This window comes from Scatophagus argus, chromosome 14 (genome assembly GCF_020382885.2).
Source record: "Scatophagus argus isolate fScaArg1 chromosome 14, fScaArg1.pri, whole genome shotgun sequence".
NCBI lineage: Eukaryota > Metazoa > Chordata > Actinopteri > Scatophagidae > Scatophagus > Scatophagus argus.
The window spans coordinates 22,755,678-22,772,442 of record NC_058506.1 but is presented as its reverse complement, the minus strand read 5'-3'; the positions used below and the strand labels follow the sequence as shown (position 1 = coordinate 22,772,442).

Here is a 16,765-nt window from a genome sequence, read left to right as displayed (position 1 = left end):
AGGAGACCATTAGCTTAGCATAACAACTGGAAACAAGTGGAAACCACAAGCCTCAGCCTGTTCAGTCCATCTCTTAAACTCATTGAACATGTTCCATCTGGATTTGTTGGGTGTATTTTGGAACTTCAGACAGAGCCAAGCTAGCTGTTTCCCTCTGCTGCCAGTCTTTTTGCTAAGCTAAGCTAAGCTCAGCTAATCCCCATAAACAGTCTTTTGTAAAGGTGAAGACTGAACAAACAGCAGTACAGCAGCAGGGACACATCATCAGTGATATACAGCACTTATTCAAGTAGACACATCAACACAGACACACACGAACACACACACACACACACTTACTTTATGATGAAATGCAATCCTGTGTGACATGCTGCCGGGTTAGTTGTACGTTACAGCTGTGTTAAGGCCTGAGGGGGTTTCTATTCTGGATGTACTGCACTCTGTGTGTGTGTGTGTGTGTGTGTGGGTTTCTCAATGTGTACTTGTATTTTACATACATACATACATATATATATATATATATATGAGTGTGTGTATGTGTTCTGTTTTCTCTGTTTTCCTCATAATCTCATTAAAGCAATGATGTAGTCCAGCGTCTTCTCATATGTGATGTACTGTACGTCCAGCGTACAGGTAGAGAGAGAGAGTGAGTGTGTGTGAGTCACATCACACAGGGTCACCTTTAGATGAGCTGGTCAGGACTGGAAGGCTGAACAGTATCAGAGTGTGTGTGTGTGTTTGATGCTGCTGTGAGGTTCCGACTGTTCGGCCAGGAGATAAAAATCGTAGTAATGACAGTTTTTTATGTAACAGCGTACAGTCAGAGTCAGCACAGTCACAGAGTTTAATTCAAAAGAAACAATCTGGAGACGTCACTTGGGGTTTGGGGAAATTATGATGAGCAAGATAGGAAATGAGAAAGCGGCGGGCGCTCGGCCGTCCTTCCTTTCCCCCTCTGGGGTCCCCCATGTGATGCCATTAAGCCCCAGCTGCTCCAGTGGAGTCAGAGGCCGGCGGGTCAGACTGCAGTCGCACCGGGCAGCTTTATTAAGTGTGAGTGTGACGGATAACAAAATCAACCTTCTCCCTCCTCATCTTCTGCAGGTCTCTCTCAGGTCGAATCGTGGGAGGAGTTTGGTGGTTTTTCACCCTCATCATCATCTCCTCCTATACAGCCAACCTGGCAGCCTTCCTCACTGTGGAGAGGATGGTCTCCCCCATAGAGAGTGCAGAGGACCTGGCCAAGCAGACTGAGATCGCCTACGGAACCCTGGATGGGGGCTCCACCAAGGAGTTCTTCAGGGTGAGGACACTTGGCAGTGTGTCAGTGTTGTATGTTATGTCTGTTGTGTCAGTCGTCTGACAAACTTGACCAGTACCTTAAAGTCCTCTGTAACATACAGCATACAATACCCTGATCGTGTTTCCTGTCTTTCCTCCTCGTCCTTTAGCGGTCAAAGATAGCAGTTTTTGAGAAGATGTGGTCCTACATGCGGAGCGCAGACCCCTCAGTGTTCGTCAAGAACACCAATGAGGGTGTGATCAGAGTCAGAAAGTCGAAGGGCAAGTACGCCTACCTGCTTGAGTCCTCCATGAACGAGTACATCGAGCAGAGGAAGCCCTGCGACACCATGAAAGTGGGAGGCAACCTGGACTCTAAAGGCTACGGAGTGGCCACGCCCAAAGGGTCGCCGCTCAGGTACACTCTGACTCTCCCGAATGTGGGGCTCATCCTGCTGTCCTGTTGCGTCTGTTTGTGTGGGGAAACGGGCCAGTCAGAGCAGACATGTGCATATGAAATGAATTGTACCCAGCAGCGTCAGCAGGTCGATCGCCGCCATCGGCGCGTGGCTCATGTTGAGTCATTACTTCATAGAGAAATATTCTGCCAAGACTTTTGTTCTCAGGGTTTTAAATCAAACATCAGCAAGTGGGTGAAAAGTTTTTATGAGCATTTGATCAAATAATGGGCTCCAACTAAATTTACATTTTTCTAAACTTAAAACTGCAGTAGGCAATTTGAACCTTCCTGCGTCGTCCTGTGGAGCAGGAAGTCAGGACAGCTTTTTGTGTTTGCACATCATTCAAACTGAATACTGCCGCTCAGCGCTTGTAACCATGGTGACCTCCGCCTCCTGTGGCATCACGTGTGAAGCCTCCGTGTCTCGCAGAGACGAAGGACAGAACACGTAGAGCTAGGATGACCCTTGTTTGTACAGAGCCGCTGTGATTGGCTAACCAGGTGATGGCCAAGCCTGATTGGTTGTTTCAGTCTTCAGTTAATGATTGCTAGTGACAGGAAATGAGTTGTTGCCTACTGCAGCTTTAAACCATATGACAACAGGAATGTGCTCATATTCTGGGTAGCTGAAGAGGTGAGGACTCGAGTCACAAGTGTGAAGACTTCAGAGGCTGCACTTTGACACGATGACTCCACTAAATGTGGACTCGAAAGGCCTGAATTTGTTACTCAGAGACACAGCAGACACTGACAGCGTTTGTATGAAGGAGTTGAGAGAAACTCTTAAATGTCTGCTGAGATTTTCGTGCAGTTAGTGTCCTGACTGGTAAAGAACTTTAAACGCAGAGTTTAGAGCTCGTGGCTTGAAGCGTTGAGAAGTTGGTCCCACCTCTGCAGAGCACTGCTTCAGACTGACTCAACACAGCTGTTTACTCCACACACGTGAAAGCTAACCCGACCCTCTCGGAACGGGCTGTCAGATTTGGGTTTTGTCTGTCTGTCTGTCTGTCCGTCTGTCTGACTGTCAGTCCCTTAATTTGTCTCTCTGTCTGTCTCTCTCTTTGTTTGTCTTTGTCATTGTGTGTGTTTTTCTGCCTGTTTGTCTCAGTGTTTCAGTCTGTCTGCCTGTTTACCTGTCTGTCGCCATCTGTTATGCCTGTCTGACTGAGAACCTGCCTGTCTCTCTGCCTCTGTACTGACAATGCAGCTAACACACACACACACACACACACACACGTTTGCCTGTCTGTCTGATTGTCTCGCTGCTGTCAGATAAAACCTTAAATAGTTTTGTTTGGCTAACAGTTGGTGAATTAAATCAGAATTAATTAACTTAATCATTTAACAGCTCGTCATCTTTTATTCTGTGAAGCTCATTGTGTCCCGCAGACAATTCAGCAACACCCCAGAACAACTTAGTCCAGACACCTTCTGCCCAAAAAGAGAGTTTTTCATTTAAGATATTGTTTGCCTTTGTCTGGCTGAAGGCAGGGAAGTGGAGATGAATTAGTGGTTGCTGCGTTATTGTGTGTGTTGCCCTGTTTTTACGGGATAACCGACTGTGAAAGCCAGTAACCAAATGAAATCGGCAGATCTGAGCTCAGCTAAAACGTGAATATCATCGCGGCTGCATCATCGGTGCTTGTTTTACCTGACAGCAGCTTTTAAAAGTCACGTTCTTTTCCTGCTTCAGACATCGCGACGTGTTTTTATCAGATGTTCATCTTGTGCTCATTCTCTCTGCTTCACATCAGCGTTTTACAGCCAGCCCAGAGTCAGAGGAAGGAAATTACTCCAAAGATGAGATTAGCGCACGAATGTAATGATTTCTGACTTCTTCATCTCATGAAATTAATCAGTTTTATGCAGATGGCAAGACAGACCCAAGCGAACTGGCTGGATGCTCTGCCTTCGCTGTAAAACAGCTTTATTTGTCTGAAACAAACTCATTTCTGCTGCGTCCTTATTCGAGTGCTTGGAGCTGCAGATGCAGAAAGCACAAAATCATTCAACATTTGTGAAAAGAGAACAGGAAGGAGTCAGTTTTTTTGACCAGTTGCCTAGCAACACTGTGGTGTTGAAGCACTTGAATGCTGAGTGTACTGGATGATCACCTTCCACACATCACAAACGTGAGCTCTGCACTCGGGGTCGACTGCCTCTCAGTGCTGACAGATGGCGGTCAGGTCAAGTCCTCCGTGTCATCGTCTCCATCGGCCGCTGCTCGCAGTGGAGAGTGTTGTTCCAAAAGGACGGTTTCCGACTGGTTGATTAAAACAAATAAATTTGACTTGATTGATGCTCTTAGTCCAGGTGAAATGAACCAGAAGCAGCCGGTTGGCTGTTGGTTGACGTCAGTTTTTGTGACCTGATCCAGTTAAAGATCCTCTAATTCTGTTGGCAAATGAAACTGTGAGAAATACTTAGCTTTGAAGAGGACGTGTTTTAATAACACGTCTCAGTTTCATAGCCAGTCAGTTAAATATGCTTGATTTTCTTAAAAATACAAAACGCAAATGTTCAAATAGTGTAGTTGGATTAACGTACTTTATGAATTCACATTTCAGCTGGACTGTTTGATGTTTTACACTGAGCCATTAGCCGCATTTATTCCTCTTTGTTGTATTTTTGCACACATGATGAACTTCAGAACAAAACTCTTCATCTGCTGTCGCTGTCATTACTTGATTGTCATTGTCACTCCAAGCTAAGCACACCTGATTACTGATGACAGATTATTGATTCATGTGGTTTGGCCATCATCATAGAAACATGTCTGCTACCTGGAGTCAGTCTGTAGCTTTGATCATGGCTGGTCTGTAAAGGGGAACAACAGACCCTCACCCACCTCCCTTCACTACTCCTGAACTTATTTTATATTCCACATGCTGTTTATGTGAAATCAGCTGGCTGTTGTTCCTCCTTTACAGGTATTGAATGGAGATTAATGCAAGTCGAGCTTTGCTGCGCTGTAGTCCATAGCGGGGTGCTTCTGCTGTTTTTCAACCCAGACCTTATTGAAATGTTATTTTTCTTCAGCAGTACACCTCACAGGTGTTCATTTATGAGTAACTAAGCCTTCTCAGCACAAGCCATCCATCAGTCCATTCACATGCCACAGCCCCAAACCTGTACTGGACGACCCCCCAAGGGATCCTGGGCCTGTCAGCCCCCTCCTTTTATCACGCAGGATGACGCCAGCCTGCATGCTTCATGGTCACAATCTGACAAAGAATCGGTCCCTGATAAGACCCAACTCGTACTCCAAATGCACTGAAAATGATAAACGATATCCGTTTGAGGTCAGTAATTCTCTGGCTGTAGTGAAAACAGCCTCGGTTGGCTCGGGGCAGGAGATCTGTGGGCTGAAGGTTCGGTCAAATGTGCAGAGCAAACCCTGTGAAGTTTACTTCTAGATCCAATGCTGAAGTGTCTGAAAGTGAGTCGCACTTCATCTACTCCGTACCTTTGAACTTCATAGGTCTTTTTACTTTGATTGAGGTGACAGTAAGAGCCAGCTGTTACCATGATGTCCAGATCTGTGCAGTGGCAATAAGGACTATCTTATCTAAATCTCCCAACCGACTCCTTGGCCTCGACTCCAGTAACGTTTCAGGAGCCGATTCGTGTTATGTCTTCAGTTAGAAAGAGCTGAGGAGCTGAACGTTCATGTGGTTATGGGGTTAGATTTGGCAGGATGTCCGGATCCTTCTGGAAGAACTGTTCCCCACTTTAACGAAGACACACTCTGACATCAAATCTTAGTTAAATCAACAAAACAAAGATATAAAGAGGAAACGGGGAAACAGCATTTTGTCCAGGTCTGTGTTGAACAGCAGCAAACGTGTCCTTTGAAGAACCATTCATTTTATGATGACACTAATGTTCATGTGCCTGTCCTGAGTAGATGTAATGATGTTGCTGTCTTCACGCTGGCAGTCCTCTGCTCATTAACACCGAGTTCCCTTCTATCCCTTATTACTATCATCCCCGTAGAAACCCTGTTAACTTGGCAGTATTAAAACTGAACGAGCAGGGCCTGTTGGACAAATTGAAAAACAGATGGTGGTATGACAAGGGAGAGTGCGGCACCGGGGGAGGGGACTCCAAGGTCAGATCACCGTAACCCCCGACGGGTAACGACAGGCAATGGTACACAGGGGGTAACCGGCAACGACCGCACCTTAAATATTAAACACGATACACTCCGGATGGCACCACCGAAACCACAGTGGAACCTAACGTTCTGCTGAAGAAAACGGGTCAGGACCCGAGAGGCAGCTGCTTGATTTCATCCAGAGCCAAATAAAATGAAAACTCTGGTTACGTTACGTTAGCATAAAGGTTTAGCCACCGAAACCGAAATCTGGCCTGTGCACAGCAAAGGAGAATCCAAATCTGAGAAGACTAAAGTCAACCCTGGGTTATCCAGTTACCTGTCTTAGTAAAACACCTCCTCTGGTCAGTCGACTGTTTCGCTCAGTAAACCCGAAGATCCCGGAGTGTTTTCAGCTCTTGCCGGTTACCCAAAGTGATATAGTAATACACATCTCGCACGTAGGGAGTCAGACAAACCAAGCTAGATGGAGTATTAATGCATATCACTTTGACGCTGACATTTTTCAAAGCAGTTTTCTGTGTGATTGTGCCTGTTTTGTGTTTGATTTTTGTTTTTCTTTCTGTTGTTGTTGTTGTTGATGTTGATGTTGAGGTGCATCTCTGCTGCTAATGCCAGTTTTGCTAAAGTCGTTGCTGCTGCTGTGGCCGCCGTGACTGAACAATAACATAAGATAACATGGAGGTGCATAATGTTATTTATGTTATTCCCAACCCCCCCCCCCCCCCCTTCCTGTCATGGTTCTTTGAAGAATCCCAGTAAACCTAGCAGTACTGAAGCTCAATGAACAAGCCGTCTTAGACAAGTTGAAAAACAAGTGGTGGTATGACAAGGGGGAGTGTGGACACAAGGACTCCGGCAGAAAGGTCAGTTCTTGAGGTTGCTCGGCCTGGTCCCAAGGTCATGTGTTGGTGTACCCCACCCCCATCCCATCAGACCCTCACCTCGAACCCGAAAGCTTCAGCGGGTCCACTCTGAAAACAAAACAGTTCTTTGCTCTTATCGAAGAATAGCGTGGTTCTAAGTCTGTCTGAGTCGTTTCTGTGAGTATGGACTTCGAGTTAGATCAAGGACCCGTAATAAAATAAAACTGTGACCCAAACTGAGCTAATGCTGAGCTGTTTTAGATTTAGCCTTTACACAAAAACATTTATTAGTTTTTCTCACCCTCAGATCAATACACACTCGAGTGTCCTGGTGTTAAGTTTTGTGACACAAAAACTCTGGAGTTTTAATTATTAGTTTGCCTACAAAGATTTTTGACAGTTACTGTTCATTTTTTATTTTCTTCGTTTGTTTACCTAAAGGCACATTTAGGCACCTTTTGTTTTTCTTTATTCTGTATTCATTTAGCGGTACAGGCAGTCGTTCATTTCTGCTGTTTGTTTTCGGAGTGCGACCCTGCTGCTCAGCTGACTGTTCTGAAGAGCGGGAGGATAAATCGAACACACCTGAGCTCCTTTCAGCGGTCTGATGGCACGTGAAAACCCCGTGACTCCAACCTGCGCTCCACCCGAGAGGCCGCCCACACTTGGGTTCCTTTTATGAACGTGGTCACCACAACTCGTTCTGAACTCTGCGTTAAGCCGGACGAATTTATGCAAATTGACGAGCTAAAGAGGCGAGCTTTAGCTGATTGTGACCGAGCACAGAGTTTTTTTTGGAGATAAGGGGTTTTCATGTCTCCAGATCAGTCGATTTGTTCAGAGGATTTTCTCTGCTCAGCTTCCTTCTGTTCTCCAGAATATTCTGCGGTCAGCACAGCCGCAGACAGACGGACTGCTGAAAAATCAGACTTTTTACATCACTTTTAATCAGAAATCCCGACCGCCTTTGGGTGCCACATTTTATATTTTTGGACCGTCCTTGTGGTTGTGCAGCGTGCTGGAAAATGTTATCTTCCTCACATGAAAACGAGCTCCTCTGGCCTTGAAGAGAAGCCAGATTTTACCCACACATTAGATGTAAAAAGTCAGATTTTGAAAAGTTTAAAATAACTTATAGTTTTTCTCTCTCTTGCCGTCACCCTGTGACTCCCTGACTCTCTCTGTTTGCGGCTGCTGGCCAACAGTTGATGAAACAGAAGCTTCCCCTCCTCTTCCTCCCCTCGCACACACACTGATGTTTCTGTCTCCAATCTGTCATGTACCTCCTGTTTCCTCTGAACTCGCCGTGTGACAGACCGTGACTAACAAACGGGAGAAAAACCTTCATCAGTTTGTCACCAGTGTGGCGGCGAGGCTCAGAGACGACTCAGCGTTTGGTCTGCGGTCCAAACACACAACCAGAAAAGGGAAATTAAATTTTGAAAAACATCTTTATCTCCCTCTTTTTTTTTTTTTTTTTAAAGCTTTCACACTTTGTCGCCATTTACTGAGAACATCCATAGGAGAAAGCAGATACAACACGTTTACGTTTACATGGCAAACAAACACATTCATTTTACCAGATGGCGGCAGAGATGCAGAATTTTATTCGCCAATGAAAAACGGAGGAAAACTTAAAAAGTTATCAGCAGTGAGAAAAACCAAAACAAATGGGGGGGTCGGCTGCCCATTAATTCTCGTATTAACTTTTGTCTTCGCTGCTGATTTTGACACAAATGTTAAACATGAGGACGTATTTCAATAAAAGACAAATAGTTTACACTCATTTCAGACATCAGTGACTTTAGGATAAATTCACAGAAGCTGATGTGCTGAGGTTAACATGACAGTTTGGAGAGAAAAGCCCTCTGATAGGCTGTCCCCGGCGTCACAACACTTCCTGTTGAAGAGAGGCTCCGCCCACTCTGAAATTCCCTATTTTTTTCAACAGGCTGCATGCTATTGGACGAGAAAGTTAAGTCACGCCCACCGAAGCCGAGCAATGCATGTGACAGAAGAACACGCAGCCACTTATGTCATGAGAAACAAGCGCTCAACAACCAATCAGATCACACTTTTTCCAAAAGAGGCGTTTTCTGAGGATGTGACAGTAAAGAGCTGAACAGACAGAACGGATATCTGTGTTTTATTTAAACTGAGCTGCTGTAGACAACCTGTCAACAGCTCATCTGAAACGGATTTTAGTCTCTTAGTTTCCTCTCTGTTTCTGTGCATGAAGCTGCATGTGACAGACGTTTGAACTGTCAAAGGCTGTGGATGAAAACTAAAGGGGAACCTCGTCATGTAAGTCGGGGCACTTGCTCGCTGCAGTGGGTACTACAAGTCCCACAATGCAGCTGGATAGCATTTGTTTTCGCACGTTCTGTACTCATGTTTACATTTTTTAGCAAAACGTGAGGAATCGCACAACAGAATTCAAAGCTCTGTGATTGGATGTTTCAGAGTTGTAGTCAAACGCAGTGTGTAGTTTCTGCCACTAGGGGTCCCTCAACCCAAACAAGACACAAGAGCAGCGGGGGATCATGGGAGTTACTGTCTTCATTGTTTAGTCAGACTTCCCTCCTCACTCGCTGAATGATTTCGATGTGTAAAATGAGTGGCGTGTCCCTTTACGTAATCATGTGACTCATTTTATTATTCCAGTCACACGTTGCCTCTTCATCGCAGCCTTTGAAAGTTGAAACGTCTCGCTAGTTAGAAGGCTGTAATGATGTTGTAGTTCACCTCCAGCTGAAGTCATGACTGTCTGCACCGTGATTGGCTGCCCTGACCCCACCATTCTGTGCTGACAGGACAAGACGAGCGCGCTCAGTCTGAGCAATGTGGCGGGAGTGTTTTACATCCTGATTGGCGGTCTGGGGCTGGCCATGCTCGTGGCTCTGGTCGAGTTCTGCTACAAGTCGCGGATCGAGTCGAGAAGGATGAAGGTGAGAGCTGCTGCCCCCAACACTTTGTACTCAGTTATTGATTCACTGGGCTGTAATCAATACGGAACTGATCAGGCACTCAGGACTTCAGCGCTCAGATGTTGAACTTGACAGTGTAGCAGTATAGAAATACTCTTACTTACTGAAGTAAAAATACAAAAGTGTTAAAAGAGCTAAGAGTAAATGTACAGATTGATCCTTTTCTGAATCTGCAGCGCCGCACAGCAGACTGAATGCGTGAAGTGGCTGAGGTTTGCTTTAAAGCGACTCCACTCAGCGCCACGTCACGTGAAATGTGGACGCCGTCGGGAGTTGATTTGTGTTTCTGCAGGTAGTGACGGTGTGAACAGGTGAGTGAACAGATCTGTGATTGGTTGGCGGAGGTCACCTGCTGAACCGACTCCGACACATGGGATCTCATCTGACAGGATCACCGACAGCTGAACTCTGCTCATCTCGGCGCTCTCGAGCTCCTCTTCATCGCTGGCGTCTCTACGTGATGAAACTGCAGTCGCCTCATTACAGACTGAGCTGCTTTTCGCGGAGGCTTTGATGGGCTGCTCAGAGGGAACAAACAAGTCATTAGAGCCATTTTCTCCCCAGCAGAAGCACCGGTCTGTTCCTCTCGTCTCTGCTGGACTTTTGTTATTCTGCACGTTAGCCGGCGCTCAAAGCCTCTGAAGGCGGCGCTGACGCCACACGTGTGGAGGGTTTCATCAGTGCGAGCAGATGGAGGGCGCCGCAGAGCAGGTTGCACTGTGGCTACCTGCTGCACAGCTACATGGGCCGATACCCACCACAGCAGTACACGGTGAATCCCTCTGCTCTGATACATTATTGATACGCAGCCATTAATACGGCAGTTTGTGTCATAGAAGAGAAGAAGAGAATCTCAACCTTCCAGCAGTTCAGGCATGTTTGTCCTGTTTACGTTTGGAGCACAGCTGACGACGGCTCTGTAGCCATGTTAGCTGCTCTGTGAGGCGCAGTTCTTTTCTCCAGGTTGGTGAAGTCACCCAAACGTTGTCCATCCCGTCCTGAGGTCAGATACATTAACGTGACACGGCGGCCTGCTTAGCGTCATGTTAGCATGTAGCTCAGAACGTCCATGTCCAGTCAAATTCAGCTCTACTGTTTGTTTGTAAGAAAAATCTGTTTTTGTTAACAGCAGTGAATCAGAAAAGTGCTGCGTCATGTTTTAACGGGTGACATGAACACTCTGAGACTGAACAGACTGAGACGATAACGTGACGGTCGAGAAATCAAGGAGCCAGACAGACAGACAGGCAGAGAGAGAGAGACGGTTGTCAGTGTCGATGGTGTCTGGAGGTGGACTGTAAACTGTGAAGCAGGAGGGACATGAGTGTGTGACTCTGCTGTCTGGAGGACTGTTAGAGCCGCTCCAGTAAACGAACAAACCTGGGATTTATTTGTACCAGTTGCTGTGACGGCTGTTGATGCCAGGCAGCAAACAGCCAGGGAGCCTGCAAGGCCTGAGACAGGATATTAACTCTGGACCCACGTCATTAGCTTCACTGAGAGGAGGCACAAAGAGACCGAGCTGCTGCTGAAGGACTGCTGTTACTGACACACACACACTCTCACACACACACACACACACTGTGTTCCACACGTCGCTGGTTCGTCCTTACGTTTGCGTTTGATGACATGAGACAAAGTCAGGATTTTAACCGTCAGCCTAATGGAGTCCGAGAACGAACTTCAACACAGTCACGTTGTGTCATAAATCGCAGTCCGACTCGGACTCGTAGCTCGGACTCGTCTGGACCCATCAGACCGACCTGCACCTCCAGAGCTCGTGAGTCTCACAGGAAGTAAACACAAACCCTCGTTAGCGTTCGCCTGCTGCACCGACGCCCACTTCCTCTGAACGTTTGACTTTGTGTTCTGCTCCCGCGGCAGACTTCACGTCGGTCGTTGTGTCGAGACGCCCTGAAAAGCTTTCGGACGTGGACTTGATGCTGACATGATGACTGAGAAGGAGGACAGACGAGAAACTGATTCACTTGAGCTCAGAGCATTTTCAGCAGCGTGTCTTCTTTTCTTCTTCTTCTGTCTTGCAGGAGCTCATCGATGCTGCCATGATGAGCACCAGCCTCGGAGGGATGGTGGGTGGAGGAGGAGGTGCGGCGGCAGGCGGTTTTGGAGGAGGAGCAGCATCAGGGCTCGGAGGCGAGAACGGCCGCGTGGTGGCTCACGATTTCCCAAAAGTCGGAGCTCAAGGTTTGCCCTGTGTGAGCAGAGCTGCCGGCCTGGGATTGGCCTCCACGGGCATGTGATCAAAACTGAGCCTCCTGATTGGACAGAACGCTCCTGCCCATCTGCCTGCCTGCCTGCCTGTCTGTGTGTCTGCCTGTCTGTGTGTCAGAAAGTGAAGTGAGGAGACGAGGGGAAGAAGAGCAAAGGAAAAGAGAGGTAAGAAGATGAGAGGTGGAAGATGCTGGGAGGAGGGAGGAAGAGATGAGACAGAAAATGAGAGGATATTTAAGGCAGGAGGAGAGCAGTGGACAGAGTAGGAAAAGAAAGAGAGAGGGAGGAAAAGAATAAGATGGGGAGATTAAAGGAAGGAGAGGATTTGAAGGTGGAGGGTGAGGGAGTAGATGAAAGCTGATAAACACGGAGGGGGAGGAGCAAAGGATTACATGAGAAGAGACAGAAAGAAGGGAAGGGGAAGGAAAATGTTTTGGCAGGCGGGCAGATGGACGAGCGTTCATGTTCACCATGACTGGACTAAATACTACAGAGCTCTGATGAACACAGTGCACCTGAACACAACACCTGAACTGAAAACAAACGGGAAACAAGCTCCTGCAAGACGAGCTGCTGGGCTTAACAAACTCCTTTTCTACGAGCGCTGTCTTAAAATAAACTCCTCCTCTTCTGCAATAAGGGACCCCAGGAGGGGGAGCCTGAGGGGGGGGGGGTCGTTTTTTAAAAGTTCTTACTTAATACACCTGCTCTTCTTCTTCTCCTCCTCTTCCTCCTGTTCAGAACGCTGAAAGCTTCGTCACGTTTGTTTGAGTTGAGCATGCAAACAGAAACACGTGCTGGTGATCAGTGAACGCCTCCTTCTGTCGGGAGACGTTGCGATGCTGTTAGAGGTCTTCAGAGGTCTGAGCCGTCTGAGCCGATCCGAACAGTGTGATGATCCATCAGCCGACCAACCTCTCGTTTATACGCTTCATTTAAACCAATCCAAAGTTCTGTTTTCACCTCCTGCAGCAGCAAAGAAACACTTTGGTGTTGGGCAGAAGATAATTTAATGTCTGTGGATCAAACCTGACAAAGATGACCTCATTAACATTTAGATTATTCTAAAATATTTTCCTCCCGCAGTGACAGGCTTTAGATGAGTTACTCAAAAATGTATCAAGCTGACTGACTTCTGACTGACTTCAGTAATTACTCAACAGATAATTTTGTTATTCAGCTCCATCAAAGGTGCCTTTAACACACACACACACTTTCTGTATTGGAACAGTGGAGACTTTACAGTTTAACAAACAGTTTGGAGGTTTAGCATGTGTTAGCTTAGCATCAGTTCCGATAGCGACGCCTCTGAAACCAGCCAGCAGCTCGGGATGAGTGACTGTAATGTGACAGTCAGAGCTGATGCGTTCACATGTCTGTTAGACTCCACATTACTGCCCTGCTGTAGGATCGGCTCAAGTCTCAGCTGAGGTCTCGGTTCAGCAGGAGCGAGTGGACCAGTGAAGACCTCTAACCCCCACGGTAACACCAGCCTGAACACGACACAGCGTCTCTGTTGAGACGAGCTTGGATCACATTTGTAACATCAGACGTTAAGTCTGAAGCACCTCGACACTCCAGCCAGCTAGCTTAGCCTAGCTTAGCTTAGCATAAAGACAGGAAACGGGGAGAGCCAAAGGTTTCTGCTCTCAGTCCACAAAAGGTCACGACAGAATCACCTCATTAGAGTAATGCAGAACCCGGCTTTTGTCTGAGGACGCACAGAAGCCCTCAGGCATTTTGTTTTTGCTCTCAGACGGCTGAGAACGTGACATCCTGCTGTTTGCATCGCTTAGCCTGTTAGCCTGTTTTGGGATGACTCCTCCTTCGACTCAGCAGCGTTCAGTGACTCTGCGGTTCACTCGAGGCAACACGTCGCAGCTGCTCCGCGTTGAGTTCGGCCTCGCGTTTGTTTCCCCCCTGCGTTTTCCCGAACTTTTTCTACTCTGAAACTGAACAAAAATCAGGAATGATAACATTCACATTTGTATGATATGAATGACAACATGCAGAGCAACACTTGTTTGTTATCTTTGATCAATCAGTTTGTAATAATTTAGATTTTTGTTGATTACATTCAGGTCAGTAACTGTTTAATAAAAACCTGTGACATTATCTCGACTTTTGTGGGGTTTTTTTCCCTCCGTGTAACGTTCATGTACTCATCCGGAGGGTTCGACGTGATCGGTACGGCCGTCTTCATCAGCCTTCATCGGCCTCAGTCGCCGAGCCGGCTGCTCGCTCGGGTTTGTTGTGCTTCCTGAACTCGTAACGACTTGTTGCTTCTGAGTTTTTCTCGAGAGGGCAGAGATGCAAAGGGAATTTCAAAATAAATGCATGTGATAAGGACGATGAGGCTCGGAGGTTTTGTAGAAAAACATTTTTCTCTGTCCTTGGAGTTGAGATCCAGTCCTGCTCGCCCAGCAGCTGGTCCTCGTCTTTGAATCACTTTTGTGGCAAGTTTGTGTCGTGTCGTGTTATCAAACCTTACGAGAGGCGACACAAGACGAGAAGTTAAATCAGATTTTATCTCCCACTTCCAGCTCGACATGAGACGCATTAAGAGGTCTTTATTTCAAGTCCATTGATGGTAAAAATCATGTTTAAAGAGCAGCGCGGCTCTGCCAGATGAAGGCCTGCGATAGCACCACCCCCTCCACTTTAATTATCTGCTCTTATCTGCTGTGACCAGTCGGCACAAATGGCACTTTGTGAGTACAGAAGAGCAGAGAGATGCGGCGTCTGGAAAAGTTTCTCAGGAAAACGTCAGGCTCTGAAAGAAAAGTTTCTGAGGTGACTGTAAACATAAAAACACTGTTTGATGAAATTAGACAGCAGGAGCTTTTCTGATGAGCAAAATGTGACAGGAAAATGTGGGCCGGCTGGAGACACTGAGGCAGATCAGAGGAATCTGACGCCGTTGAAATGATAATGTGACGAGAGAGGCTGGAAAACTCAGTCTGCCAGCACTTCAGAGGACATTACTGACGAAAACCACAACACATCAACACCATCAGTGCACCCGAGTCGGAGGAATGTGAACTTGTTTTCTGAAAGCCAGCCAGAAGCTCCTCGGGAGACCACAGTCCTCCCAGGTCGGCAGGAAACCGCATGTCGGAAGGAGATTAAAACTTGGATTAAAAACGTCCAGTTCTGTGACTCGTGTTTTCTCCTCACAGACGGTTTTTACTCCGGTGGTAAAGTCAGTATCAGCAGAAATATTATTAGTTTTTTATTCACTTCTACGTGCTTTTATTTATTTTATTTTCGCGAAATAATAAGAAAACGTCCGGTGGGCCAAAAGGAACCTTTTGCTCCTGAGAAATGAACTTGTTTTGCTGTGAAGTTAAAGTGTGAGTGTGCGGCGAGTGAACTCTGAGCAGCTTTCTGATTGTTAAAAAGTTATTTCGGCGTGTGGGAAACAATGGAAAAGAAGATTTATTGTGTAAAGTTTCCACAGTTTCCATGAGGTTTTTCCCAACGATTTGCTTCACGCTGAACGTTTGTTCGATTCCCATCAGCTCAGTCCCTGCTGACTCTTTCACGTTTTCTTTTCTTCTCAATTGTTTGCTTTATCGATCCATCTCGTCTTCATTTCTTCTCTCTGTAACTCTTCTCTCTCCCGCACGCCGTCTTTGTCCCTCTCTCGTCTGTCTTTTTGTCCTGGTTTCTCTCCATTAGCTCCAGCTTTTCCGAGCTCCCAGGACCTTTCATTGAATATTTGGTGTCCTGAGGGGGACATCAGATCACCTCACGCCTCATTACTCCCCCGGCTGGGAGGGAGGATGGAGACAGACGGAGCTGAAACAAAGCCCACAATTAGCCCCAGAAAGGCCCTGATTAGCAGTTTGTGGCCCATTACCTTCCACCGCTCGCCCTCGTGGAAACTTCCAGAAGAACAGAGATGATGAGGAGGATGACTGGTTCCCAGAGGGGCTGCCGACGACACACCAGACAGCTCTTCAAGAAATAAAGAGAAATTAGCTGAAGTGTTTCCAGAAAAATCTTTTGTGTGAGACCAAATCACAGAGAAATAAAATCGTGATCAGAGTTTCAGGCCTTTGCTGTCTTTGCCACAGTGACGACGCCCGTCTGAGTTCGCAGCCTGGACGTTCAGCTCGCCTTACGGGCTGATGTTTAAAAGTGGATTTTAAAAACTCTCCGTCACCATGTGATGCAGATAACCGACAGAAAGGCCTGCAGTGGAGCTGCAGTTTCACCATCCTGACCTTCCTGAAACCCTTCAGTCAATTCACTTCACACACAAAAACGACATTAAAACATTCGTTTGTTTCAGACAAACAAATTATGACTCAGCTGTCAGGAGGGTTGACTGTACATCGAGACAATCAGTAAAAGTGTGGACGCCCCCTGGTGGCTGGCTGCAGTACAGCTCATAAGCCCCTCCCCCTCCATGTTAGTAGATGAGGCATAAGCCAAACTAAAAACTCAAAAGTGATCAAATCAGTTGTTCCTAAAGATGGTTTGTGTTACTTTAGGTCGTTCTTGTTATGCACATGTTTGTTCGTGTTCATCTTTCTGTTCGGTTTGGTTTCATTTAGTTATCTGATGCCTCAAAAGGGGCTGAAAGGTCGTGATTGACAGCTGAGCGCTGCTCCTGATTGGCTCAGGCGGGTGCTCGGGGTTTTTCTAGGATTTCCTGACAGCAAGAAAACAGAACAACCTAATGGATCAATGGATTTTTCTGTTTAATGTTCTCAGAGTTATGTGACTCTGTTGGTATCGACAGAGAAATCAGTTGAATAAAGATAATAATATCTTTGTAATCACTTTATCTCCCAGTCCTCCCCTCCGGTCAACA

General features: G+C 46.6%; 1 protein-coding gene across 16 annotated transcripts in view; it reads left to right on the top strand.

Moving 5' to 3' along the window:
* LOC124070703 (glutamate receptor 1-like) overlaps positions 1-16,765 on the top strand; it is a 46,986-nt gene that overhangs the window by 28,410 nt on the left and 1,811 nt on the right. For 4 of the 16 annotated variants that reach the window (XM_046410841.1, XM_046410846.1, XM_046410848.1 and 1 more), the window contains exons 14-18: positions 1,105-1,303; positions 1,452-1,699; positions 6,610-6,724; positions 9,538-9,672; positions 11,757-12,071. In XM_046410841.1, coding sequence (XP_046266797.1) covers positions 1,105-1,303; positions 1,452-1,699; positions 6,610-6,724; positions 9,538-9,672; positions 11,757-11,972 — 913 coding nt within the window. In that variant the 3' untranslated portion in view covers positions 11,973-12,071. Of the gene's footprint in view, positions 1-1,104; positions 1,304-1,451; positions 1,700-5,737; positions 5,878-6,609; positions 6,729-9,537; positions 9,673-9,887; positions 10,522-11,756; positions 12,073-16,765 lie in introns of those variants that run through there. The other 12 variants (XM_046410843.1, XM_046410844.1, XM_046410842.1 and 9 more) reach the window with 9 other exon arrangements.